Consider the following 25904-nt stretch of genomic DNA (forward strand, 5'->3'; position numbering starts at 1 on the left):
AAATAATATTTTTCTCCCTCAATTGCTTCTGCAATTTATGAAAGTGGCTTATATTTGATCAATAATATGGTGAAACTTATAGGCCAGTGTCACATGTAAATACAAATCGTATCATTTTTGTTTTCTAAGAATGAACATTGCATGGCAGCAGTTTCACACCAAAGGAAAGATGAGGGGGGCAGAAGGAGACTCTGCACGACGGTGGGTAAACTATCGAGTGCCACATAAACTCTTAACTTTATTTTATAATATCCATTGCAACACATGGGGTTTTTTTGCACGCAATTCATAAACAACACACTCTCTCTTTTCCGGTTTATAAGGCTCAATTTTAAAATCTCTCCAACCAAGATAGACGGGGAGTGGTGGAATAAATTTTATAGTTTGCACAAATACTTAATTAATACGCTTATTTTCCTCAAAAAGTTATGTTTACCGATGCTTTAATTACAACAAATGCATGCATGATCACTAAATTTCCATGAACTTTTACATGCATTGATGAATTTTCTCTTAATACTACTTGCATCGGATGATTTAATGGTCCACAAAATCCAAACATGTGAGACTACCCACAATGGAAGCAACGTAGATAGTAACATCACACATATCTAGATAAAATAGATGAAGAAAGAGAGGTATGTAGTAACATAGCTAGTTACTACTAGTATGAGTAACATCACACATATCAAGACAAGATGAGTCTATAGCATAATAAATAAAGTGTTGCATGTTACCATACATATGTTACTCTCCACTATAGAGGTAGCAACATAGAGTAGTAACCTGAGCATGTTACTACTCTATGTTACTACCCATTGCTGCTAATCTGATGGTAATAAAATTGAGACTAGTCTATGTTACTACCGCTAGTTTTATAAAATGGAAAAACAATTTTTTTAAACGAGCCCTATAAACCGGAAAGGAGGAAGTATGTATACCATGCACACGCGATAGTATACTATTAAATAAGAACACACGTGGCCCCAGTCCAGAGAACCAGATCACAGATCGCTCTGGCGGCTGGGCCCCTCGTCGCTCGCCGTCCACCCGCTGGATCGTCGTGGGCAGGCGACCTGTGGTCCGCCTGTAGGCGAGAGTGAGGGCGTGGACAACCCCGAGGCAATGGCGGCGGAGGCCGAGGAGGAGGTGCGGCTGGAGGTGGAGGCGGTGGCGGCGGTGTACGGAGAAGACTGCTGCGTGTACTGCGACTTCCCTCCCCACCTTGTCGTCCACGTTCGCCCCAACACTGCCGACGACTCCTCGCAGCAGGTTCGCCTTCTCCACATCCCCTCCATATCTAGACCGGCTTCACGGCATCCGATCCCTCCGATTCGTAAGTTATTTGCGATTAAATACATGGCCCGTGCGGTTGATCGATTGTGAAGCAGCTGAGTCTGGAAGTAGTCAGCTGTGGTTAGTGGTGGTTGCGTTGCTGCTTCCGAACCCTAGCACATAGTAGTTTTTTTTTTCTTTGGCGATGATAGCATATAGTGTTAGTCCTCTCGTTATTAGTTAGTTATAAGCTACTAGTTCTCTAAGGATGTTTAGTGCTTATCGCGTTAGTTCTGATCAACTGCTAGGTTCTTAGTCACCGAGTCGGGATGCCTCTGATCAGTTGTTATTATGTATGCCATAATCCTTCTAATGCTTCTGTAGAGAAAATGCAGTTCACGTAAAAAAAATTCCCCTTACAGAGTTATACTTAGTGCAGTGTGCGCAAAAAGCTTAATCAGTTTATTGTTAATAACCTTTTCATGTAATCCTTGATAATTCTTTTTTAAGATGATAGTATTGTAAGTAGAAATTTAACTGTTTCATCAATGGTATTTGCTCTTAATCTATCCAGTAATACTTAATTTGAGCCAACAACCCATGCTACCACTGTAGTGGTAAGTTCATGTTGATACAGATATTCATAGTAGTGCACTAGTAAGATGCCCGTGCGTTGCACGGAACATGAAATGCATTGATCCGGGAGTTATTTATTTGACAAAGTATGTGGGGGTAATCTTATGTGTAACAAATATCAATAGGTTTCTTCGGATATTATTTCTTCTCTAGAGCTCACAAGCATCCGGGTGAATAGTAAATGTAGGCAAAATAGACAAAAAAAATCTTTTGCAAACAAAAGCGTTCAAGTGTTCAACCTGCATCCAAAACTTTTGAAGAAATAACACTTATTGTGCTTTCAAAAAATGATCTTTAAGGATTATTTTTTGAGTATCGATTTTGTTTATTTTTTCTAGACCACCATGAATGTAACTCAGGATGATTTGGAAAGGGGCAGAGGAGATGGCGAGGAGGAGCGGGTCGTGGTGGTGGTCGGCAATGCAGCCTGAGAGGAGGGATGAGAGGAGTTGGGGGCAGACAGGCGCCGAAAGCAGCGACCTCTCCAGATCCTTCTTATTTTTTCCTGAGATGGCTAGATGAGGTGAGAGGGAGAGATGGCTGAACGTGAGAGGCAGGGGGTTATCTACAAACAAGGAGTGGAGTACTTGGCTCTTTTTGCAAAACTGACATAGTTTGTCTCAGATGCGTTGGATGTAAATCGAACGGTTGTAAATAAAGGATGGCAGGCACACCATCATCACCAACTCAGCTTTTTATAGGAGTAGAGATATGATACTGAACGAATACATAACTTCCAGCCACACCTACATTTCTTCCACCTTGGTGCTGGTAAAGTGGTGGTGGCAGGGATGGGGTGTTTTTGGGAGGCCATAGTGGATGCGATCCACAAAGGGATAAATATAGGTTTTTCTAATGGGAAAAAGGAAGGATAAGTAGGGGAAATACGGAATAAGGGGAGGTTGCGAGGAGGAAGGGGAGGCAATGGGGTGGCTAGTGAATGCAAAGTGGAAGCGACGTGAAAAGTTGTGGTCCTCGTATGCCAAGTCACAAAGAAGCCCACATTTGTCCTCATATGTATAAATATTTTGGCTCGTTGAACTTCAATGATATGATAGCCAGTAATTGTCAGCATGTCCATGATTCGGGTTGAACAAATTAGGTTAAAAGCTGTTCTGTCTTCCTACCATGAGCTTTCAAGTATTAATAATTGTAAGTTGTGGCATTAGTTTGGTTGCACTGTATATTTGATCTTGTTTATATATGAATCATGTGTTCGTGGCATCCAATTGCAAAATTGTACTGTTGACCAATATCACCTTATCTTTTTATTACTTGCCTCTGTTAAAAGGGGTTATACAGATTTATTCGTATATCAATATCCGCTTTCTCCTTTCCAGTTCGTGGAACTCTTTCTTGGAATTAAAGCATCCTCCCAGGTATGAACTTGTATGGGTTACCACCTTTCTAGATTTTGATATATCTCCCATCTAACTTCTTTGTTAATTTGAACTAAAACCACGACTCTTATTTTGGAATGGAGGGGGTACCTCTCTATTTTGGAAACAGATCTTCAACTGATTGACTTGCATTGTTTTTCTTTATGTCGTGAATTTGAATAGGTTATATTTCCTTTGTTTCTCTTAGAACCTTGTTTCGTTATTTGCCTTGCTGTATATCCTAAATGTGTGCATCATTACTTGCTAGTCCATTCATCTTTTTTTTTTGCTTAGGAATAGCTGTACAATTATTTGGAGTTAAGTTGGTCAGCCATTTGAAAAATTATACACGTGAGTGGTAACTGCTTTGGTACAAGGTACATTATATCCATTTGCTCTACTAAATTTCTTGATGACATGCATACATCTTGCTGTTTTGGAAACTGCTCCTTCTTGGGAATAATGCTATATCTTCCCTGAAATGGTTCACTGTATTAATGTCTTGAAATCAGTAAGCCAGTAATAAGGTTGCATTTCTTCACATTGAGGCAACATTCTAATTTGTGCTATCGTAAATTCAGAAGGTGGATGAAACCTGAAGGATCAGCACCTCTTGGTTCAAACAACCTTTCACATGTGTTGCTTAATTTCTGGAGAAATGGCAAATTTCATTCCAAGGCTGAATGCCTAAATGTTGATATCTAGCATGCTTGTAAATTTACATCATGAATCATTTTTATGCCGCTACCTTTCTCCCAGGATTTTGATCTCCTTAGTAAGTCTACCTGTTCACAATGGTTATGTATTGTCTCAATACTAATTCATTACATTTTATGGCATTGTACTTGTAGTATCCAAAAGAACCACCTCATGTTTATGCTGTGGAAAGTAAGGGCCTCGATGAGAATAGACAGGCATATCTTATTAGCAGTATCCAAGACAAGGCAAAAGAGCTTTCCTACTACCCAATGCTTGTGACTCTGTGTGAGGTATTTCCTTGTTCCTTGCATTCTGTACAGTAGACTAGCAGTGAACAAGACTTGTTCCATATCATAATGTTCAAGAGGATTGCATTTAACTCGGAGTCGAAGTATTTGATAGTCACATACGTGTTTGGAGTGCCCCATGTGTGTCGGGTCCAGTGTTGGACTGATTGAAATATTCAGTAGTACACACTCACAATAGCAGGGGATAGCAATTTTAGAGATTGATCGTGAGGAATTTTACCTCAAACTCCTTGCTCAGACATCCCTTCACTTTCTTTATTTCCTCCTCCTCATCTCCAGTGATTATGATATCATCAACATACACTGCAAGCCATTACATTGGCCATACCCCATATTCCAAACAGCCTGTCTGAACCTATCAAACCATTCCCTCGGCGATTGCTTCAGACCATACAAGGATTTCTTCAGCCTGCATACCTTCCCCGTAGTCTGTTCTGTGCCAAAACCTGGTGGTATCTCCATGTATACTTCTTCTTCAAGTCACCATGTAAGAAGGCATTCTTGACATCTAACTGGTGCAATTTCCACCCAAAGTTTACAACACACGAGACCAATACCCTTACTGTGTTCATCTTTGCAACTGGAGCAAATGTCTCATCATAGTCAATTCCATAAGTTTGACTATCCTCTGGCGACCAATCTAGCCTTATACCGTTCCACCTTGCCCTCAGGATTCTGCTTCACGGTAAAAATCCACTTACAACTCACTGCTTTCTTTTCTGCCGGCAATGTGGTTAGCACCCATGTCTTATTTTTTTCCAGTGCTTCTAACTCCTCTATCATTGATTCACGCCACTTCGGATCTTGCTTCGCAGCCTTCCAATCCTTAGGGATAGACACAGATTGTAGAGAGGCAACAAACGCCTTGTATGAAGGTGACAAAGCCTTGTAAGACACAAAATTGTTAATATCAAGGTCATCACAAGCATCATCCTTTGGCAGAGCCTTCCTTGCTACCTCACCCTTCCTTGCCGCTTCACGTGTAGGTTTTCGCAATGCAATGGGCAGCTCCACTGTGTCAGATGAGCTTGCTTCACTGCCTTGCTGCTCCCCCTACACTCTTGCCTCATTGCCTTGCTGCTCCCCCTGTACTTGTGGTTGCCGTCGAGAGTACATCAGGGTATTTGTCTGCCATCGATCCCGAACAGGAACATGGAGAGCACCAATCTTAAGTGTATCGACAGTTGGCTCGACATGAGCCTGCACATCATCATCAGTGATGAGGGTACTAACCGGAATTGTACCCACTATTGGTTGAACCTGAACCCGCACATCATTATCAGTGTTAATGTCCACAGAATCACCATGAGTATGAGACACATCCTCCTCCCTCTCTTGACCATCACGCATAGGGTGTAGGTGGTCAAGCTCTGCAAACAGTAGACTGAGATCAGTCGGCTCACCATAGAATGGCTCAGACTCCCTGAAGGTAACATCCATACTAGCGTTTTTCAGAGGGACACTAACATTTATACCCTTGCTGACTAGACGAGTATCCCAGAAAGACACACTTCACTACCCGAGGATCAAGCTTTCCAACAGAAGGTCGGTGATCACAAACAAAGCAGGTACTGCCAAACAACTTTGGGGGAACAACAAACTTATTATCTCCAACGAGCAACTTAGACGGAGATTTCATGCCTAGTATCCTGGAAGGTGTCCGGTTGATCAAGTATGGGGCTGTCATAACTGCATCATCCCACAAGAACTTAGGCACATTCATGGTAAACATCAACGACCTAGCAACCTTAAGAATATGACGATTCTTCCTTTCGGCCACTCCATTCTGAGGGGGGGGGGGTCCGGACATGAAGTTTGATGTAGAATCCCTTGGTCAGCCATGAAAGCCCCAAAACTGCTGTTCACATACTCTGTGCCATTGGCAATTCGGAGCACGTTGACCTGCACTGAAACTGGTTCTTTACAAGAGCATGGAAGTTCTGAAAACAGCTAAACACCTCATCCTTGTGACGCATCAAGTAAATCCAAGTTATACGAGAATAGCAATCAATAAAGGTAGCAAAATACTTCTTCCCATTCATTGACACCACGGGGCTAGTCCATATATCCGAATGAATAAGCATAAAAGGAGATATGCTCCTGAGCCCCTTACTCACATATGAGGCTCGTGTGTGTTTTGCATATTCGCAAGCATCGCACGTCAGCTTGCTCTTGCCTATGCCACACATAACATCCAGAAACATTCTACTCATCTTATCAAAAGATACATGCCCCATCCTACAGTGATGGATCATCGCCTGCTTCTCCTTGTCCTCCATGGTGGCAGCACACACCAAGTCCAGCTGCACCTCTTGGTCCATGTACACCAGAGCCCCCTACGCCTGGTGCCAGTCCCAACCGTCTGGCTCGTCTGTCGCTCCTGAATCAAGCAACCGAACTTGTCAAGGATCACACGACAATCTATTTGATCAATGAGAGCACTGAAAGAGACCAAATTGATAGGAAAGGCTGGCACATGTAAAATTGACGATAGAGAAATGGTCGGAGTGCACTTTGCTGTACCAACCCTTATGACAGGCAGTTTTGTGCCATCAGCCGTTTGTATGGTGCCCGTGTGAGAGGGAGGATGCTTATTGTAAGACTCGAACACGCAGGATTTACTAGAAACATGCTTAGATGCTCCAGAGTCAAGAACAGTCTGGAGCACTCTCATTAGTAGCAAGAGATGCTCTTTCCGGATTACCTTCATCAGTGGAGGCCCAGTGAGCAAAATCTCCATAGACAACATCGTCTACATCTTTGCCTTTGGACGTCCCAGTGTCTCCTGCAACGGCCATGTGAGCCGTCTGACCCCCTGAGTGTCCTGAGTAGCCACCTCTGCCTCTAGCAGCCTGGCTCCATGAGGTCTCTGAGTATCCACCTCTGCCTCTAGCACTTTTGCCTCTGCCTGTTCCCCCCTCTGTTATATCCCCTACCTCTGCCGCGAGTTGGACATTCTCTCTTCCAGTGACCTACTTGCCCACAGATATGACATTTGGTGGGATGTCCCCACTCCATGCTTTCAGTGACTGCAAAGGTCGAAGCTGGCACAACCTTCACGTCTGCATGCTCAAGAGATAGGCGCACCTCCTCTTGAGTCATCGCTGCAATAGCCTCGGGAATGGTAGGCAGACTAGGTTGGTGCAACAAGGAAGCCTTCATGGCATCAAAGCAACTTTTGAGGCCAGCCAAAAATTTCAGCACACGCCTGCGTGCCATCCACTTGTGCCCTGACTCGATTGAAGCCGTGTCATAGAGTTCCAGGGGATCACAGTTATCCTGGTCAGCCCACAAAGCCTGCAGTTCTGCCACGTATGTCATCACTGACATGCCATCATCTTGGCACAGCAACCTAATCTTGTCCTCAATCTGAGCAATGAGCATGACATTGCCCTTGCCAGAGTACTGGGTGGATAGAATTTTTCATATCTCAGTAGGTGAGGATAGCCCCTCCACAGAGCGTCCAATGGAGGGCACCACGGAGTTCAACAACGGCACCATAAGTACAGAGTGGATGACCTTCCACCTCTTGCCCTCTGCACTACTCTTGTCCCCTGGTTCTACAACGGTGCCCAACAAATGGCCATCAAGCTCCTTCTGCTCCACAGCCCACAAAGCCCTCCTGGACCAGCTCAAATAATTGGTGGCCCCCTCTAGCTTCATGCCCAGGGGTGACATTTCGAGCTTTTGAGCCACTTCCTGTCGAGGAACAATGGCCCCAGAGTTGGACTCGGCGAGGATCTTAGCGAGCTTCTCGAAAGCCTCGGCAAGAGCATTTGGTTCAGCCATCGTTTGGCAGGATAATCAGCAGCAGCAACCCTCAGGACTACACACTTCAGCTGTAGCAGCTCTCAGCAGCAGCAGCAGAACTTAGCCTCAGCAAGTCTTCTTTCCCAAGCAGCAGCACCACCACCACAGCACGAAGCACACAGCAGCAAGTCCACAGAAAAAAAAATCTTAGTAAAGCACACAGCAGCAGCTCACAGCCCCTCACGAGCAAGCTGCAGAGTCAACAACTCTTGGAGAGTAGGAGCAGTAGCAGCAGCACACTCCAGCAGTCCAGCCCAAGCTCTTCCTGTTCCAGATCGAGCACTCTAGCAGCCTGCACCGGATCACCCCCGCCAGCCGCCTCTCCTCCTAGCGTCCTCCTCGTCGTCCTCCTCCACCTGGCCACCTGGGCCTCCTGCCTGTCCCGCTCCTGCGGGAGCAGCTCCTCCTCCTGCACCCTCAAGCGCTGCCTCTCCTTTATCCTCCTCCGCCTCTCCTCCTACCGGTCCCATTCCTCCGCGTCACAGCTCAACCGCCTCGCGCGTGCGCACACAGCCCCGCACGCAGCCGTCTCTCGTCGCCCCTGGCCCCGCCGGACCCCGCCACCTCGCCGGCGAGCAACTACGCCGGCGCCTCCATTGCCTGGTCTGATACCATGTTGAATCGAGGGAGAGGTACCTCCAGACTGGATCGAGCTTCTGTCTGGTGGCTCGCGCAAGTGTGTTACTTGTGTGGCGGCTTGCACGGGATTGGGACAAGGGGGGGGCTCCTCTTCTAGGTCACCCCCTCTCATGGGCTTGGGCCCAAGAGACAGATCTAGATGGGCTAGGGCCCATACCGGTTCAACAATTTCAGATACACCTAAAGGCCAGCCAGGAACACTGGCGGCTAGGGTTTACCCAATACAACCAGAATGACCCAAAAGTCTCAAGATCCATGGCTTTATAGCCTTATAGATGCTATAATGCAAATGAAAAGTAGAGGGAGCAAGTGAATAGCTGAGTGGAGCGTACCGGAAACTAAACAAAGACGTCTTGGGGCTTGGCTGCCGTCCGACTGAGGATCGACGTCAGCAGCATCCTCTTCTTTCGGCAAAGTGGTAAGTTGATCAGAGGGACATCAGATGGCAGATGGACGACAACGGACAACTCCCACCAAAGCGAAACGTTATTTAAACTTAACTGAACTTTGATCAAGTGTCGACTCTTCAGAGTCCTCATGGCTGAAAGTGTGGAAACACCTTCTGGATAAAAGTTCTATCTTCCCAGGTTGCTTTGTTCTCGGACAAATTGTTCCGTTTGATCAGCCATCTCCCCACAGGGATGCTGATTACCCCTTGATGGCATGGGATCAGCTATCTTTCCATAAGTTTCTCAGGCTCCAACAAGATAGTTCCATCAGGGTGAAGGAGATGCAGTTGTATGGGATAGCTTGGGGGCCCCAAATGGTTCATCAACTGACTTGTATGAAAAGTATGGTGTACTTGACTATCTTCTGGTAGGCGGAGCTTGTAAGACACATTGCCAATTTCCCGAGAAACCTGAATGGTCCATAATATTTGGAGTGCAATTTCAGACATTTTTGAATACTTAAGGATGTGTGCCTGTAAAACTGGAGTTTTTAATGTACCATGTCCCTTACTTCCAAAGTTCTTAGTCCTCTTCTTATTTGCAAAGTGCTTTACCCCCTCCTGTGCTCTGAGCGAATTGTGTTTGATTTGGGATGCAGTTTGCTCAGAAGTGATAATTGAAGGTAAAATGTCCACACTATCAGTAGGGTAAAGTGCAGCTTCAGCCAGCACGTTTAGAGGCTTGTCTTAGAAAGCTTGAAAAGGTGTCATCTTGATAGCACTGTGCAAACTTGTATTATATACCACCATTCAGCTAATGGGAGCCATCGATGCCATTTCCTTAGTTTCTTCAGTACTATTCTCTTCTGATTATTCAGTAAATATACTAATTCAGCATTGCTTCTTGCAAAGCTTGAGTTTGAGCTTGATTAGCAAGTTTATAAACTTTCTTGTGGTCAGCGAACCACGGTTCTTTGCATTTATAGCATAATCCTTCTATCCTTGCTTGTTGAATGACGGCTGCTGTCTTAGTAATGGCAGGTTTCAGTTCTTCTCACAGAAAGAGGTAATTGCTGAACATATCGTCTCTTTGGTTGTTGTGCATGTTCCATTCTTCTAGCAAGCCAAATTGCTCTTTGCAAGTCTGCAGGCTGGTGACACTGCACATAATGATGTATGCTATCATTCTGTCCGGAGACAAAGCTATTCGAGTAGTAATCATCACGCAAAGCTGGATTATCCTTCTCATTAGATTCATCAAGTGCTCAAATTTGAGAATATACTACTAGACACTGGAAGTCTGAATAAGTGAGTGAAAAGCTCCGACATTGTCACATATAGAAATTTCAGAGAATCTGTCACCTATATATATCTGCAAAATTTGTACTAAGGTAAAGTGGCAGCCACAATCCCTGCACCTCTCCACCATTCAATTGCAGCTCCTTTAGAGCATCTCCAACCATAAACATCAAATTAGGCCCCCATGTCCGTGGACAGCAGTTTGTCGAGCACCATTTGTCCGCTCAGGCAACGGCACCCCTGTTTCCCCCTCCGCAAATGATATTGGGCAAGCCATAGGGTGGCCCAATCTTCACAATTTTGAGGTGGAAATGAGGGGAATCTCAAATAGCAGAAAGAAAACAAGAGGAAACACACAAGAACAAGGTTCACAACACAAGTTTACTCCAATCACAAACAAGGAGAGATACACCTCAAGATCCAACATCAACAAAGGTAAAGGTAAAATAGGTAGGGTTCTTTTTTTTTAGACGATCAGGGGAGGGGAAAACCCCACCCCCAGTTCCATTGCAAGAATCAAACCAGAGCAAGTCGATACAAGCATGCCAGGCATGTTCCAAAATAAAACTAGGCAGGGAAAACAACTGAAACTGGACAAGAAAATAAACTGGGAGTGGCAGCTAGAGGGGGTCCCAGCGAGAACAAAAACGACAAGGACTGCGCACAGGCAGTGTTTTTCACTATCTCCCTCTGATTACATCATGACTTCCAACAGCGAATCCGCGGACTTCAGTGGTGACGCCTTTCTTGATCCTCATCATCGGAGTAGCTCCATGTGAGGGAGACCATACTCCCACCCCAATAACAGAGACATGGCTCAGGATGGAGTGCTTCCCAGTCAGCTTGCCGCCAGTTGGAGAAACTGGCTCTTATCGTCAGTTAGGCTGAGATCACCCAGGTCATCAGGCGCGTCCAGGGAACTTAGCCACTTCCTATCAGCAGAGGTTGCTTGAGGTACTCCAGAGATATGCCAGGAAAGCTTCCATGTATTCCTTCAGTTGTGCCGGCACCAAGATCAGCCATGATCTGAGTGTTTTCAGTATCCTCCACCAAATCTGTTTGATATCAATCCAAGAGAGATAATCAAAATCACGCTGTTTCTATATTTCCAGACACACCAAAGAACAACAGTATTGACCGTGTTTAGAACTAGGCGTTTCTTGTTAGAAGAATTTAGAAACCCACATTCTAGCTACTGACTCATAATTGGCGCCCACTGGCTTTTTAAAGAAACTTTGCACAACCTCCCAGATAGCAGAGGAAACCACACAATCAAAGAATAAATGGGTGGTGTTTTCATCACAGGCACAAAAGAGACATTCTCTACCTTTGTCTATATGTCTTTTGAGCAAATTGTTTTTAGTCATTAATTTATTACGTCCTAGCAGCCAGAGAAAAATATGAATCCTAGGAGGGACAGACAGCTTCCAAACCGCAGGAATGTGAACTGGTTGCACACCCCAGAAATTAATAACCGAATAGAGAGAGCTAGTAGAATAAACACCAGAGAAAGTAATGCTCTTAGCTATTTCTACCAATTCATACCACTTCTCCATCATCTGGGGAGTAACGGACCTCCTAAAGGTAATTTTAAGGTTGTTCCCATCCCACACAGTTTTGACACTAACATTCGTCTCCATGCAAATGAGGTAAAGATCCCAGTATTGGACATCAAGGGGAGCTGTACCAATCCAAGTATCTTCCCAAAACCTAATTTTAACCCCATCCCCCACCATCCATCTATAACCAAACTTGATGGATTTGATTAAAAGATGTGACCCCTTTCCAGAAGGTGGAAGCATTGGTGGAGGAGCTCATCAAAATGTTTGGGGAGGTATTTGAGTATTTGTCATCAATTACTTGTTTCTAGAGTTAACCACCCCCATGGATATATCTCTTAATCCAGGAGCCTAGGAGACACATATTCACTTGGTTTGGGATCCCTAAACCCCCAAATTCCTTTTTCATGCAAATCATCCCCGAATTGGCTAGGTGAAGCTTCCTGTTCCCCTCAAAATCACTCCACAGGCAATAGGTAGGGTTCTTCCCAAATCTCTAAGTGAGATGAGGGTCTTGAGATATAGTCTTCTCAAATCCAAAGGACATGGAGGTCTTGATCCTCTAGGACAAGATGAGATGAGCAAAGCTCTCTCAAGATCTAGTTTTGCTTTGCTAAGCCTAGAAAATGGGAGAGGTATGAAATATATAGGTGCTTGAGGGGAGGAAGTTTCCCGGTCACTGCTCGCATGCAAGCACATGCGCACGGGGTGTCCAGAGAGTTAGCGAGGGACCCCGTGCGCACGAGATGTCTAGGAGTTTCTGGGTTAGCCCGTGCGCACAGGGGTGTAGGGCTCTGTGGGCAAGGGGTTTGCAGAGAGCTTCTACTCGTCTTCAATCTTTGGGCATCTTCTTCAACGCCTCCTTGCTCCTCCTCGTGGACCTGGCGTTACTTTCTCGCTTCCCTGTGGTGGTCTTCATCGTACCTAATCACACATAGAGTTTCGCTTTGAGGTAGTAGCCAAGTCTCATCCAAATGTAAAGGGAGCTCAAGTAGGAGAGAATTCACCTCAGTCTATGGCACGTGCGCGAGCTCTAGTCATCGACCCATTTGGAGCTTGTGGGGTTGATGGTGATGTCTGTAGGGTGATCCGCACCACCAAATCCATGCGAACAATGTTTGTAGATCATTCAACAATAAGTATAGCACAACAGTTAAACAATTCAAACAAGGCAACATGATCCACGACAAAAAAAATTCAACAATACAAAGATAACAAATAAAACAAATGAATCAGGCGCTTTTGTTGCGCTCGTTGATGTCTTTGTGCACGTTGGTGAACATCTTGGCCTCATCATCCATGAGGCTAGTGTCGGCTAACATGATCCTTGACTCCTCGGTGATCCTCGCAGGCCTCACGTTCTCTCTATCAATCTCAATTCTCCCCCTCGCCTTTGCCTTCTGAAGCTCTATATGCTCCCATACCCTCATCTTCTTGATATCCATCTTCTCCTGACCCTCTCCCTATGGAACTCCATCCTATCCCTTTGAACACCCAAGTAGAGTTGTATCTCTCCTTGATGTCCGTTTTTTTTCTTTCAATTTGACGCCTTTGTTGGAAAGGAGTTCTTTCCATGTGGCCGACATTTTGCTCGCCACTCTGCCACCCGCGACCCACTTCTTCTCCCACTTCTTCCCCATCATGATCCTACTTCTCTCTGGTTCGGTCCCAAGTCTGGTTGCCGCTCGACTTGTTTCATCCTCTTCATCTACCCCAATATATTGGTGGGAGCTTGAGCCATCATTGTTTCCTTCTTCTTGTTAGGGTTCTTGAGACCTTGAAAGAGGGTTGCCCACTTGGGTTTCCCTTCCAATTCCAACCAACAATGCGGCAGTGAACGACTTCTTCTCAATTTGATTGTACAATGTGTCTGCCAACCTCAAACTATAAAAGCCCACATGTCAACATATTGCAAGATATGAAACAAGCAAGAAAGATGATGACCATTGAGCAAACAAAGCGTACATGGCTTCCAACTCTAATGCCACTTTGGTTCCTATTCACCACTAGAGCATAGGCACCACAAAACTCTTACGAAATTATTCCATCGAACGTACTCCCCTAGATACGGGTTCGCTATCCCTGTTTCTATTTCTACTGCATTCCATCTCATCGTATCACTATTCTATGACTCCTCTTGTTCATCGACTCTTGGATGGTGGCCCATCTATGCTGGAGAGAGCTTGCATTGTGATCACTATGGATTGGATGTGGTTCCATGTAGTGCTTGTGTTCGTGGAAGTACTTGTGGATTTTCCCCATAGTTCTGAATAGAGGGCTATGCCAAATAGAGGTAGTTCTCCAAATCAGCTATAGCGGGGCTATAGCCTGCTATTTTATTACTTTACCGGACAATTGTACATGAATACCATTTAGTGACACCCTGCTCAAACTTTAGCCGGCTATTTAAAACTTCTTTTCCCAATATTTTGAGCCCTTTTGCTCGCTTTCACATATTGGATCCATGCTAGTATGCAACCAAGTGTGACACACCCAATGATATAGAGCAAACCGAAGAGGTGGCCCGATCATGAATTAGAGGTGGATTTGAGGAAGAACATGAAGAACACAAGGTAAATCACGAGAAAATCAAGGGAAAACACAAGAGAAACACGTGGATAACTAGTGCTGCCAATGCAATACCCTCTTGTAAACGTAGATCCACACCACACGGTTCATGTGGCCTCTTACAAATCCAAGGAAGAGCAAGAACAAGGTGGGAGGTTCTTCCCAAGTCCTAAGAAAAGGAGGTCTTGAATTCCATTCCATGGAGGAATCTACTCCCTTAGGAGGTCTTCTACTCCTATATGGAGTCTTCGCCATGAAGATGGCCTCGATCCCACTAGGGGAGGTAGACCCCACAAGGGGAGATAGATGAGCTAACTCTAATGTCTCAAATCTTAACTAACCCTAAATCTAGGAGGAGTATATATAGGTCCACCCATGAAGGGGTAAGTGGGTGAAGGGAGATACACGGGTGATGGCCCTTAAGTTGCACGCAGGCAGTTACTCGGTTATACCATGTTGACTTGGCCGGTATAACGGGTTGTTGGGCGAGGCGCGAGATGGAGGAAACGGTTGGTGGCGCAAACTTTAGGGGGCCGGTGTAACCGAGGTAGAAGGCCAGTGTAATCGGGACCGGTACAACCGGGAGAACTGCCGGGGGGCCTCAGGCTCCAACCGATGTAACTGGGCGGGCTGAGCCGGTTAATACCGATCACATGGCATGGGCTATCCTTAGCCATCTTGCGCCACGTGAGTGTCTTGGCGTTTCTTCCTTTGCTTCCAGGTTTCCCCCGCGGATGGTGTGGGCGCTTTCCTATGCATGACCTCCATTGCGTGTTCGTCATTCGACTCAAGCCTATTGGTGCAAAGGGAAGGAGGGTCAAATAGTATACCATCCATGAGAGAACCAAGTAGACACGCATAAAGGATAGAATTAACCTTTGTATATGACTTGTGCGTGTCCCTTGGCGGTGGGTCCATAACCATGGTGATGACCCTAGGTTGCCCCGTATCGACAAAGTATCTTATTTGTTTGTGCATGCAATTCTTCTCTTGTCACGTTCTTTGCTTGTCCTGCTATTTGTGCAACCTCAAAGGTCAACGAATTTTGATCATCATAATTTGAAGGCTCTTGACCATCATTAATCATGTCCATCCTGAAATCGTCCTAAACATGCATCAATGAGCCTAGCATCTTAAATTTGCTCCTAAAAATGCATATGAGATGAAAAAATAACGTGAGTTGGGGGCGCCATATCCCCGAACAGTTGGTGGGCGTGTCCGTCACCGGAGCTTGTTGTCATTGTCAGCGTCCGTTGGAGCTGCGCAAACTCGCAGCCCGTGTCCGCGGAGGATGTGGAGGCCTCCGCATCTTGGGTGAACCCATCCGGGATGCCCCCACCCCACTGAGAAGACATGGCGACGTTAACCACAAGCGCCGGCGAGGGCGTGGACACCGGCATCCTTGCGGATGTGGTCGAGGATGACACCGGTACGGACGCGGCCATGTCCATGTCCAGGTCGACGATCTTCTTCACCGCAGCCGCCTTCTCGGCTAGCAAGTGGGCACACTGGCGTATATGGCGGTCCTTGCGGGTGACGCTCTCCACGTTCGGCGCAGGCGCGTTGGGCATTGGGCAGCCCCACTGACTCCGCTGACCCAAGATCCATGCAGGTGGGTGGATGGCGAGGCGGCTATGAGGCAGGCGAACGGCGGCTACGACAGGAGCAGACCCCCCTTGGAGATGCTCTTAAGATATATCACTGCTATTCCAGTTTTCTACTCTGGGGGAGTTCTCGCATCACATTTGGGGATATTCATGTTGGCACGTTTCACTAGAGCATGTTGTCTTCTATTGTCAAACTGTTGCTCTCTAGGCACTTGCTCTCATATTCTGATGATCATGATGTTCGTCCACTTGGTTCATGTTCAGCAGTAGTATTGGGGAGAGCCACCTGATTTTGTATCCCGTTGGGATTTTTGTTTTCAGCTACAGGAGGTGGTGGTCTGGATTGAGCAAAGTGGTGGTGTCTATAGGGTTTTTTGCTACTGCGATCCAACTGAAGTTCTCTCCCTGTTTGCACATCATGTAGGACTGCAGAACCAACAGTTATAGGTGTTGGCAGACCACCTACATGATTCCTCGGGGGGCTTGTCGAGTGTGATTTTGGACACTTGTTTGGCCACCCTTACGAGTAGTGGGTGAGTTTTCTCTGGGTTTGGGGAAAGTGGTAACAAACCGAGTCAGAGAAGTTGGCAAATCAGTGAGGGTTTTCTGCATGTTCTGAAAGTTTTTGGTGACATGCTCACTGAACTCTAGGAACTCTTTCCTGTCAAGCTCTCAGTTTGTTTGCAAGGTTTTGACATCCAGTTGGAGATTGGAACTGTAGATGCTCAGTACTGCCAGAATGTGCATCACCACCCATTGTAAACCAACAAGATCAACTGGAGGCCTGTAAGATACCTTGTAACCTCACTGGTGGTATGATCTGCACCGCCAAGGAAGGAATTTGACAACAGCCTAAGTTTGTGTAGCAGATCTTGCCACCGCCGATCGCCGCCTCCTGGGCCGCCCACCACCAAGGTACACCAGAGTGGGAGGGCGGGTGGGATTTTACCACTAAAGCAGTAAGCTTAAGTAACAGTACTCCCTGACCAAATCTACACCTGAAAGAATCACCGCCGCCGGACCAGGGACCAAAGAAGAGGATTTACAGGAACCCTAACTCCTCTCTGTCTCCAGATCCAGCTTGCTGCCAAAGCTTTACCTAGCTTTGAATACCAATTGTCAGGTCCAGTGTTGGTTGGACCGAAATATTCAGTAGACAGTCACAGCAGCAAGGGAATTACAATTTCAGAGGTTGATTGTGAGGAATTTAGATGGATTTCAGATAGGCCAGCCAGAAACTCTGGCGTCTGGGGTTTAACCCGATTGGTGGGTACGAAAAGCTTGATGGGTGGGATTAGTGGCTTGTTAGTGCGCTCAACATTGGGAGGTTTTGGATCTTTAGATTTCGTACTTAGACGGTTGAGATGGTTTAGATCAGCCCCTTTGGTTCTTTTATAGGGGTAGTATATTAACTGAACTTTGATCAAGTTTTGATTCTTCAGATAACACTGTCAGGGTCCTGACATGTGCTATAATGGTGGTATTACGTGCAGTTCACGTCACTTCTTGCACATCTATATAGTAAAGGAAGGGGTAAGATAAGGTGCCATCAAAATAATACTAGGCTGCTCTGCAAACTATGATGTCTTGTATCTTTAGGAAGTTTCAGTTGATATTTGCAGCTGTTAGATATTTTCAAAACTCAAACCAGGGTTGTGTATACAGATTTTGTAATACACACGAGCATACCTTCTGTATTTCCCATGTGCCCAGTTCCACTGCTCGATGGGTATTACGGTATTACCGGACTCTGTTGCAAAAAACTCTGCATAATATGATTGTTGTTGTCGAAGAGGCTGCATAATGTTCTGTTTTCACATGATGGAAGTAACTTCATGTGCAGGAAGCTGGAGAGATCCTCTCGAATATGAATCATCCAGCCGGGGATTGTCCACTGTGTCTGTATCCTTTAGTCTCAGAGAATAATCATGATTCTGCTTTGCCATTTATGAAGTTGATGTCATGCTACCACTGTTTTCACAGGTCTGATGCCATTCCTTTTGCTACAGATATGTACAAGTAGCTTATTCTCTGCCCCACCAAGAAAAGTACTCCCTCCGATCCATATTAATTGTCAGATGTACTAAAGCAACGACAATTAATATGGATCGGAGGAAGTAGCTTATTCTCTGATGATTGATTAATATTTTTCCACTGCAGTGACTGTATTATGAGATGGTGGGGCTGGCTCCAGCATGATGATGCCAATTCTAAGAAGATAGACACAACAATATCTACCGAAGGTGCGAGAAGACTTATTTTTAGCCTTTTTCCTTTCTTTAAAAACACTTGTTCTTTGTGCATATTGCCTGGATCAGTTTCGCGCACTTGAGAACTAGTACTCTACAAATATGTTAGGTCCAGTGATTAATATTTGAATCACACATGAGTTGTTCATTCAGTAGTTTCTTATAGAAAGTTGTTAGTATGGTCAGTTTGTGTGTACATGTGCACGGTTGCTGCACACGTTTTCCCCTTGTACGTGCTCTGCCCAATGCGTGAGTGGGCATCGTGCTTGATATGGTAGTGGCACACGGTCAGCCCTGGTTGAGGCCTGCAACTGTACATATACTCCAGAGAGCTAATACATATCAGACGCTGAGGACCTTTATCACTTCACACTCGATCCTTCTGCCGCTGCCATGGATTTCAACCCCATGTACTCTCCTGCTTCCTCCCGTGACGGTGACGACGCCGACGGTGTCCTCCCTGCCGACCCCCGCTCCACCAAAGGTCGTTGCTCCTCTAGTGCTCCGCATTGCGCCGGCTGCCGCTGTTGGCGTAGCTCTGCTCACTCCCGCCTCTGTTCTTCAAATGGTTGACATCCGGCTGCTGCTGCTGGCTTAGCTCCGCTCACTCCTGCCATTGTTCTTCAAATGGTTGACATCTGACACCACATACCTCAATGCTGGCAACTACGCTCAATGGCACCAACACACTTCGATGCCATCCTTGGCATGTTTGGTCTGCGCAGCCATGTTTCCCCTACTCTTCCCGGCACGGATGATCATGAGTGGCTGATGGCCGTTCACGCGATTGTGCGCGGGTTGTATATGACCGTCTCTCGGGACTCCTTGATGTTGGCATGCAGCTCGGGGACTCTGCACTTGTTGTTTGGACCACCTTCTCCATGCTCTTCACTGCCAATCAGTTGTCCCACGCCGTCTACATCGGTGCCGTCTCTTCACTACCAATCAGTTGTCCCACACAGTCAACATCGGTGCCGTCTCTTCACTACCAACCAGTTGTCCCACGCCGTCTACATCGGTGCTGTCTCTTCACTACCAATCAGTTGTTCCACGCCATCTACATCGGTGCCGAGTACGACGCCGTTGAGCAGGGTGACATTCCATCATGCAGTACTACAAGCTGAAGCTTTACACTGGTGAACTGCCCGATCTCGGCCAACCGGTCATCGAGACCCTCCATGTCTTCCACCTGTTGCACGGTCTCGGTTGTCCGCACCACAATGCCATCGATCACATCACCTCGCGCGTGAGCGCTCCATCCTGCTCGAGGAGCACCATGTCGACTAGTCCGCACACGCCTTATCGCCGGTCGCGTCGGTACTGCTTCTCCAACACCTACTAGCGCTGACACCTCGTCCGCTGTTGGCCGTGGGTGCGGGAAGAAACAAGTCCGCGTCAACCAGGGGTGGGGGTGTGGGCTCCCTCGTCAGCTCCATCACCAGCACGGGCGCCGTGGTATCCCGCTCCTGCCCTTCACTCTTGCTCTTGGATGGGGCTCGTGCAGGCATGGCCTGGCGCGTTCCGAGCGCCAGCGTGCTTGAACCTCGGCCTGGTACCCCGCACCAACACGCCATGCTAGCCTTGGCTCCACCCATGGCGCATGTCACGTATACCACGGCTTCTATCCCTGCTAGGGACCCTTTGACGTCGCTCCCGCTAGCCTTGGTGCCCTGCTCCCACATCGACATTGGACATGGCCTCTCTGCAAGCCACCCTCCACAGCGCCAAAGCAGGGCCCTCGTCATCAGGCAGCATGCTGGGTTGGTACCTCGACACTGGCGCATCCTTGCACATGTCCCCGTGCCCGGTAGTCTTGAACACTTCTGTCCCTCCTTTTCCTCCACCATCGATGGTAACGGTAATCACCTCCCCATCATTAACATTGGTGCCGGCTCTGTTGCCACCACTTCCTCCCCTTTTTGTCTTTGCAATGTGCTTCTTTCTCCCTTATTTAGTAAGAATCTTCTTTTTGTTCATCAACTTCCTCTCGAGATAATCCTATCACTGTTGAGTTTGAGGAATTTGCTTTTTTTTTTCCTGTTAAGGACTGCCGCACTCGAACGGTGATTCTGCGCAGCAACTCCACCATCAACCTTTACCTGTTGCTAGCATGCCCATGGCTCGCTCCCGTCCTGCTTTGGTCATCATGGATCTCTGGCATTTGAATGTTGCCTCCCTCTTTTAGTACCCGATTAGCCGCAACAGCTCTGTCACACACCTGCCACACTTGTCGCTGTGGCAAACACACGCCTGCGTTTTGGCGTGTAGTTTCATTCCATTTCAGTTGTTCCACGTGAATATTTGAACTTCGCCAGTTGTAAGTGTGCCGGGCTATGAATAGTACCTTGTTATCCTTGATGATTTTACACATTATATATGGACATCTCCTCTTCAATGCAAATTGGATTTACTTTCAGTTCTGATCTCCTTTTTGCCTATGTTCAAACACAGTTCCAACGTCCCATTCTCGCTCTGCAAACCGACACCGGCTATGAGTTTGATAACGCTACCATGCGCTCCCTGCTCGCCACCAATGATACCGTGCTCCTCTCCTACCCGTACACTAGCCAGCAGAATGGCATAGCCGAGAGTATCCTTTGTACCCTCAATGACGGTGTGTGCTCGCTCCTCTTCCACGCCAACATGCCACTGTGGTTTTGAGCCGAAGCACTCAGCATTGCCACTTTCCTCCAAAATTGCAGGCTGTGCCGCTCGAGCTTCTCCTTGGCATCGCACCTGACTGCTCTCTCCTGTTCGCTTTTGAGTGTTTATGCTTCCCCAACATAGCGTCCACGCCCCGGCACAAGCTCACGCTTTGCTCTATCGTGTGTGTGTTCCAGCCAATCACCGTGGCTACCGCTGCTTTGATCCGATTACCCTTCCCGTGCTCACCTGTCGGCATCTCTGCTTCGTACTAACCCAGCTACGGCTCCTGCCCCGTCTGTTATGCAGGTGCTTTCGTACTCTGGTGTTGCTCCGGCTCCTTTGCCTGTGGAACGTACGCGCATATACAAGCGCCACCGCTTGAGGCGGCTCGCGTGCGCCATCGCCTGACGAAATCCCTCTACGGCCTCAAGCAGGCGCCACATGCTTGGTTCCTGTTCGTCGTCAGGTTCCTGCGCACCATCGGCTTCACTTCAACATACTCCGAGACCTCACTGTTCGTCTACAACAGCGACGGCGGCGTTGCGTACCTGCTGCTGTATGTTGACGACATCGTCCTCACCGCCTCCAGTGCGTGCTTCTCTGATTTGTTGTCACCGAGCTCACCGGTGAGTTTGGCATGAAGGACCACGGCCCGCTCCATTTCTTCCTCGGCATCAGCGTTACTCGATCGTCCACGGGCTTCTTCCTCTCCCAAGGGCAGTATGCCAATCTCATTGTGGAGCACCCGCCATGGACAACTGCAAACCGTCTACCACACCGGTGAACACAAAGGCCAAGCTGCCCTATGTCGATCGGGGAGAATATCTGGTGCACCAAGCCTTGTGGTGCTACCGGTGCACCAAACTCACGTAGCACATTTTACAATGTTTGAAAATTTCTGTTTTTTTATCAGATTCACACCATATCAATGTATGTTGTCCTAAGATTTCAAACCAAAATGCGGAACATAGCTTGGAATATAAAAAATGAAAAATTCGACACTAAATAGTACATAACATAAGTTGGGCTTTAGATATGACCCATTATCACATTGATGTCCAATTTCTCATTTTTGTATCCTGAACAATGTTTCGAATTTTGATCTGAAATTTGTGACAACCTACATTGATGTTGTGCCAATGCGCTAGATTTTTTTAGATTTTTAAAAGCGTTTTAAAATATGTTATGACATCTGGTGCACCGGTAGCACCACAAGGACGGGTGCACCAGATACATTCCCCTCTCGATGTTCCCCGTGTAGCCGATCCCACTTCCTACAGTAGTCTCGCCGACACCTTGCGGTACCTGACAATTACGCGGCCTGAGCTCGCCTAGATCTGCCTCCACATGCATGATTCGCGTGAGTTCCATCTCGTGCTCCTGAAGCATGTGTTGTGACCACGTCCGTGTCACCATTGCTCCTGGTCTTCACCTCCATGCTTCATCGACGCTCGATCTGCGCGCCTACATCGATGCTGACTGGGCCGCTGCCCGGACACGTGCTGGTGTACCTCTAGGTTCTGTGTCTACCTGGGCGACGCACTTGTGTGCTGGTCGTTGAAATGGCAGTCGACTGGCTCTCGTTCGTCCGCCGAGGCTGAATACCGAGGTGTGGCCAATGCCGTCGCCGAATGTGTGTGGCTGTGCCAGCACCTTGAGCTTCTCTGTTTGGTGCGCTCCGCCACGCTGGTCTTCTGCGACAACTTATCGGCCATCTACCTCTCTAGCAACCTTGTGCATCATCTGCGTACAAAACATATTGAGCTGGACGCTCACGCGAGCCGTCTTCTCTTTGGCACATGTTGTCCCTCTCCCTCGTCAGACGCCGGCCTTTGTGTAGCCCGTGCGCATGACCGGCTACATGCGTCTGGTCACGGCCGCTGCACCCTCCTGTTGCAGCACAACTCACGCTTCGTGGTCGAAGCAAGTGTCCTCATGGCCTCGCAGCTCTCCCGCAGAGCCGGTCACAGCTAGCCACACTGCCTGCCACAACACACCAGGTAGCTGGTTCCAGCATGCAGCGTGCAGCGTCCGCGGTGGTAGTATCGCCGTCGGTCGGTTCCAGCATGTGGCGGCTGCGGTCGAAGCATTGCAGCCGATCAGTTGCAGCACATGGCGGGTGAGGCGCAGCATCACTATTGTCTGTTTCCGGTAATGCCGCCTGCTGGTTGCAAGAACCCCACCGCAGCCCCTGACGGTTGCAGCTTCTGCCGTCGGGGTTGCAACTTTGCCGCCGGCCTGTTCCAGCATGTGGTCACCATGGTCACGGCATCCCCATGTTGTCGTCTGTGGTGCTGGTGTTGCCGGTTGCAGGACGAGTGGCTGTCATCTCTGGCACCAGCGGGTGCCGGTTGCAGCTGCGTCGAGCGCTGGTTGAAGCTCGCCGCCGTGCCGGATGCAGCTATGTGGGACACTGATTGTCGCCGGATTTTTGTGCGTCGCTCGTTGGTGGAGCCGACCAGAGATATGCGCGAGTGAGGGAAAAAAAGATATGTGGCAAAGGGGGAGGTGGTGCTTCGTGTGGGGGCCCATGACACGACGTGGCGAGGGTGGGAGCAACTGGCGCGAGACGTGGCCGGTCTGCGATTGTAAACGTTTTCCAATGAACAATAGTCATTGTCAATCTCTGTCCACGAAGGGGGTGAGTTCGGTTATTGGATAATTTGGGTCCGGAAAATCTTTGGTTCGCAGTGATGCTTCGCCATGTTCCAAATTTTACGCCATTCATTCAATAAGGTTATTATCTTAAATAAAACAAATTTAGTTTTGACTTCCAGTGATTGCTTTACATTCCTGATCCCTATTTCTTGATGACCACGTTACATGACATCTTTTCAGCGTATCAATTATTGGCAACGTAATTTTGTACATACATGCTGTTACCATTTTGTCCGTTGGTTACATGTCACTACTGGTAATCTTCTCTGTTGCTACTTGTTATTGATTCTTCAGAAGGATTGAGATTGTCCAACTCAGACAAGCTATTTAGTGCAAATCATCACAAAGGATTTTGTCCAGTTTGCCGCAAAGTGTTTGATGAAAAGGACATTGAGCATGTTCGTGATCTGTTGGATGCAAACACTTCTCAGCTGATGGTATGTGGTGGATATGATTCAAATACAAGTGAACCATCTAAACATTTCCAGGCACTATCAGTTTCTTATTTAGAGATAAAATCCCTTGCACTCCATCATATTTGCGTCGTTGCTTTGGAATAATTAGTAAATTTATCATTTATCATAGTGATATAATTTCCTTCAGTGACTTGTTAGTTCTTACAGTTGCATGATTCTTAGTGCAGTTTATTTATTTCTAGTATTTCATCCTTTAGAGATATGCTACACCTAAGTGGAATCCATCATAAATATCTTTTTATCCGTTCACATGTAGGCATGTTTAACAGTTGACCTGGGAGTAGATGATAAAGAGTTGCTCCATTCCGAGGCAGAGAAGAAGAGGAGAGAAAAATTTGGGTCATTGTTTAATCTGCAACAAGAACGGAATGGTTTAATTGAACCAAAGAAAGACCTTGCCATACAGCCCGGAATGTATGTTTCTCTTCCTGCTAGTGAGCCAACCACAAGTGCAGGAGACAGCACCAATTCTTGGGAAGCAACCGCAAGCTCAACTTCAGAAACAGATCCACCCGGCATGGCAAACATTAGCGGCGGCGGCAAGAAGGAAAACAATTCAGGTCCTCCAAGGAGAAACCGAGCTTATGCTCCCAGAAGACAGCCTCATGGCCAACCTGCTGGAAAACAGTGGCAGAGAAGCCAGCCCGCTAGGCAACAGTGGCAGAAGAAAGACGCAGAAACTTGACAATAGCATTTTTGCAGCTCTATTTTATCGAACATGTATATTGACGGAGAGTACGGTGGTCAAACAAAAGTGTGACAACTCATTAGAAAGCAGAGTGAGTTCGTGCCACCGAGTCGAAGCCACATTCTGATGCAGAGGCAGAAAATGTCCCTCTCTCGCGACCCGGTAGCCAACCAGTCCCCTGCTGCCGCCGCAATGGCGTCGTTGTTCAGCCTACTGAGCCAGTCCCAGCCCGCCTTCCTTGCCTCCCCGCCGGCCCTGGCGCCCGGGGTGGTTCTTGATGTGGTGATGCCGTCGGGCCGCCCTGCTCGTTGTGCGGGTGAGGTTGACTTCCTTCCGGAGATGCCTCCCAAGCTGCCTTTGACGCTCTCGCCGGCCAGTTCTTTTTGATGGCTTTTTTTTTGTCTTCTAAAATAAGTTCCTCCTACCCAGCTTATTCTAGAACCCTGATCAAATTGATTTTTTTAGAAATCTAATGAGCTGGGTAGGGGCAGCTTATTTCAGTTTATTCTAGAAGTCATCAAAAGAATTGGCCGTAAAAGCGTCCCCATTGCCGGTGATGGAGTGTGACGGACAACTAAGAAGGGGCCAATTTTTTTCTAAAAGGGCAGTAATAGGCATTGGTCGGCCGGCCGTCGCTCAGCCGTCTGATTGGCCCCCTCCAAACTGTCTGATGCAACCCCCGATTTCGTCTTCCTCCTTTCTTTCTTCCCCGCAAATGCGTGTGAGAAAAAAAACAGAGGTTCATGCTCGCCTCGCACTTGTCCTTGGCCGCCCCATGCTCGCCGGCCACCTGCGCTGTCCGTGCTCGCCCTCGGCCGCCCTACTCGCCACCGCCATGGTGTCAATTTTCGATGCCATTTGTAGCGAAAACAAAGACGTTCCAGCAAAAATCAAGGATCCAGCAAAAAAATGATATGGTTCCAGCAAAAAGATAGATCGCGTACTTCCAGCAAAAATGAGATGGTTTCCAACAAAACATGGATATGCTTGTCGCAAAAATATGCATGGTTCCAGCATCGG

The 25904-nt window shown here is 47.3% G+C and overlaps 1 protein-coding gene and 1 pseudogene across 1 annotated transcript; one reads left to right on the forward strand and one right to left on the reverse strand.

Moving 5' to 3' along the window:
• Positions 1-991: 991 nt before the first annotated feature.
• Positions 992-24989, forward strand: LOC109757659 (uncharacterized). Its single transcript, XM_020316477.3, has 7 exons — positions 992-1272; positions 3252-3290; positions 4142-4279; positions 18011-18150; positions 18328-18410; positions 24015-24157; positions 24453-24989. Exons 1-7 carry the CDS (start codon positions 1126-1128, stop codon positions 24879-24881), a joined length of 1119 nt encoding a protein of 372 aa, XP_020172066.3. The 5' UTR covers positions 992-1125; the 3' UTR covers positions 24882-24989.
• Positions 6797-8352, reverse strand: LOC141021283 (uncharacterized; annotated as a pseudogene).
• Positions 24990-25904: the final 915 nt, after the last annotated feature.

Source organism: Aegilops tauschii, chromosome 4 (genome assembly GCF_002575655.3).
Source record: "Aegilops tauschii subsp. strangulata cultivar AL8/78 chromosome 4, Aet v6.0, whole genome shotgun sequence".
Lineage (NCBI taxonomy): Eukaryota > Viridiplantae > Streptophyta > Magnoliopsida > Poales > Poaceae > Aegilops > Aegilops tauschii.

Excerpts from the sequence above, each read along its gene's own strand:
- LOC109757659 (XM_020316477.3), top strand. The coding sequence starts at position 1,126 with ATGGCGGCGGAGGCCGAGGAGGAGGTGCGGCTGGAGGTGGAGGCGGTG. Across the intron at positions 1,273-3,251 it reads CCGACGACTCCTCGCAGCAG|TTCGTGGAACTCTTTCTTGG; the intron begins GTTCGCCTTCTC and ends TCTCCTTTCCAG. Across the intron at positions 3,291-4,141 it reads GAATTAAAGCATCCTCCCAG|TATCCAAAAGAACCACCTCA; the intron begins GTATGAACTTGT and ends TTGTACTTGTAG.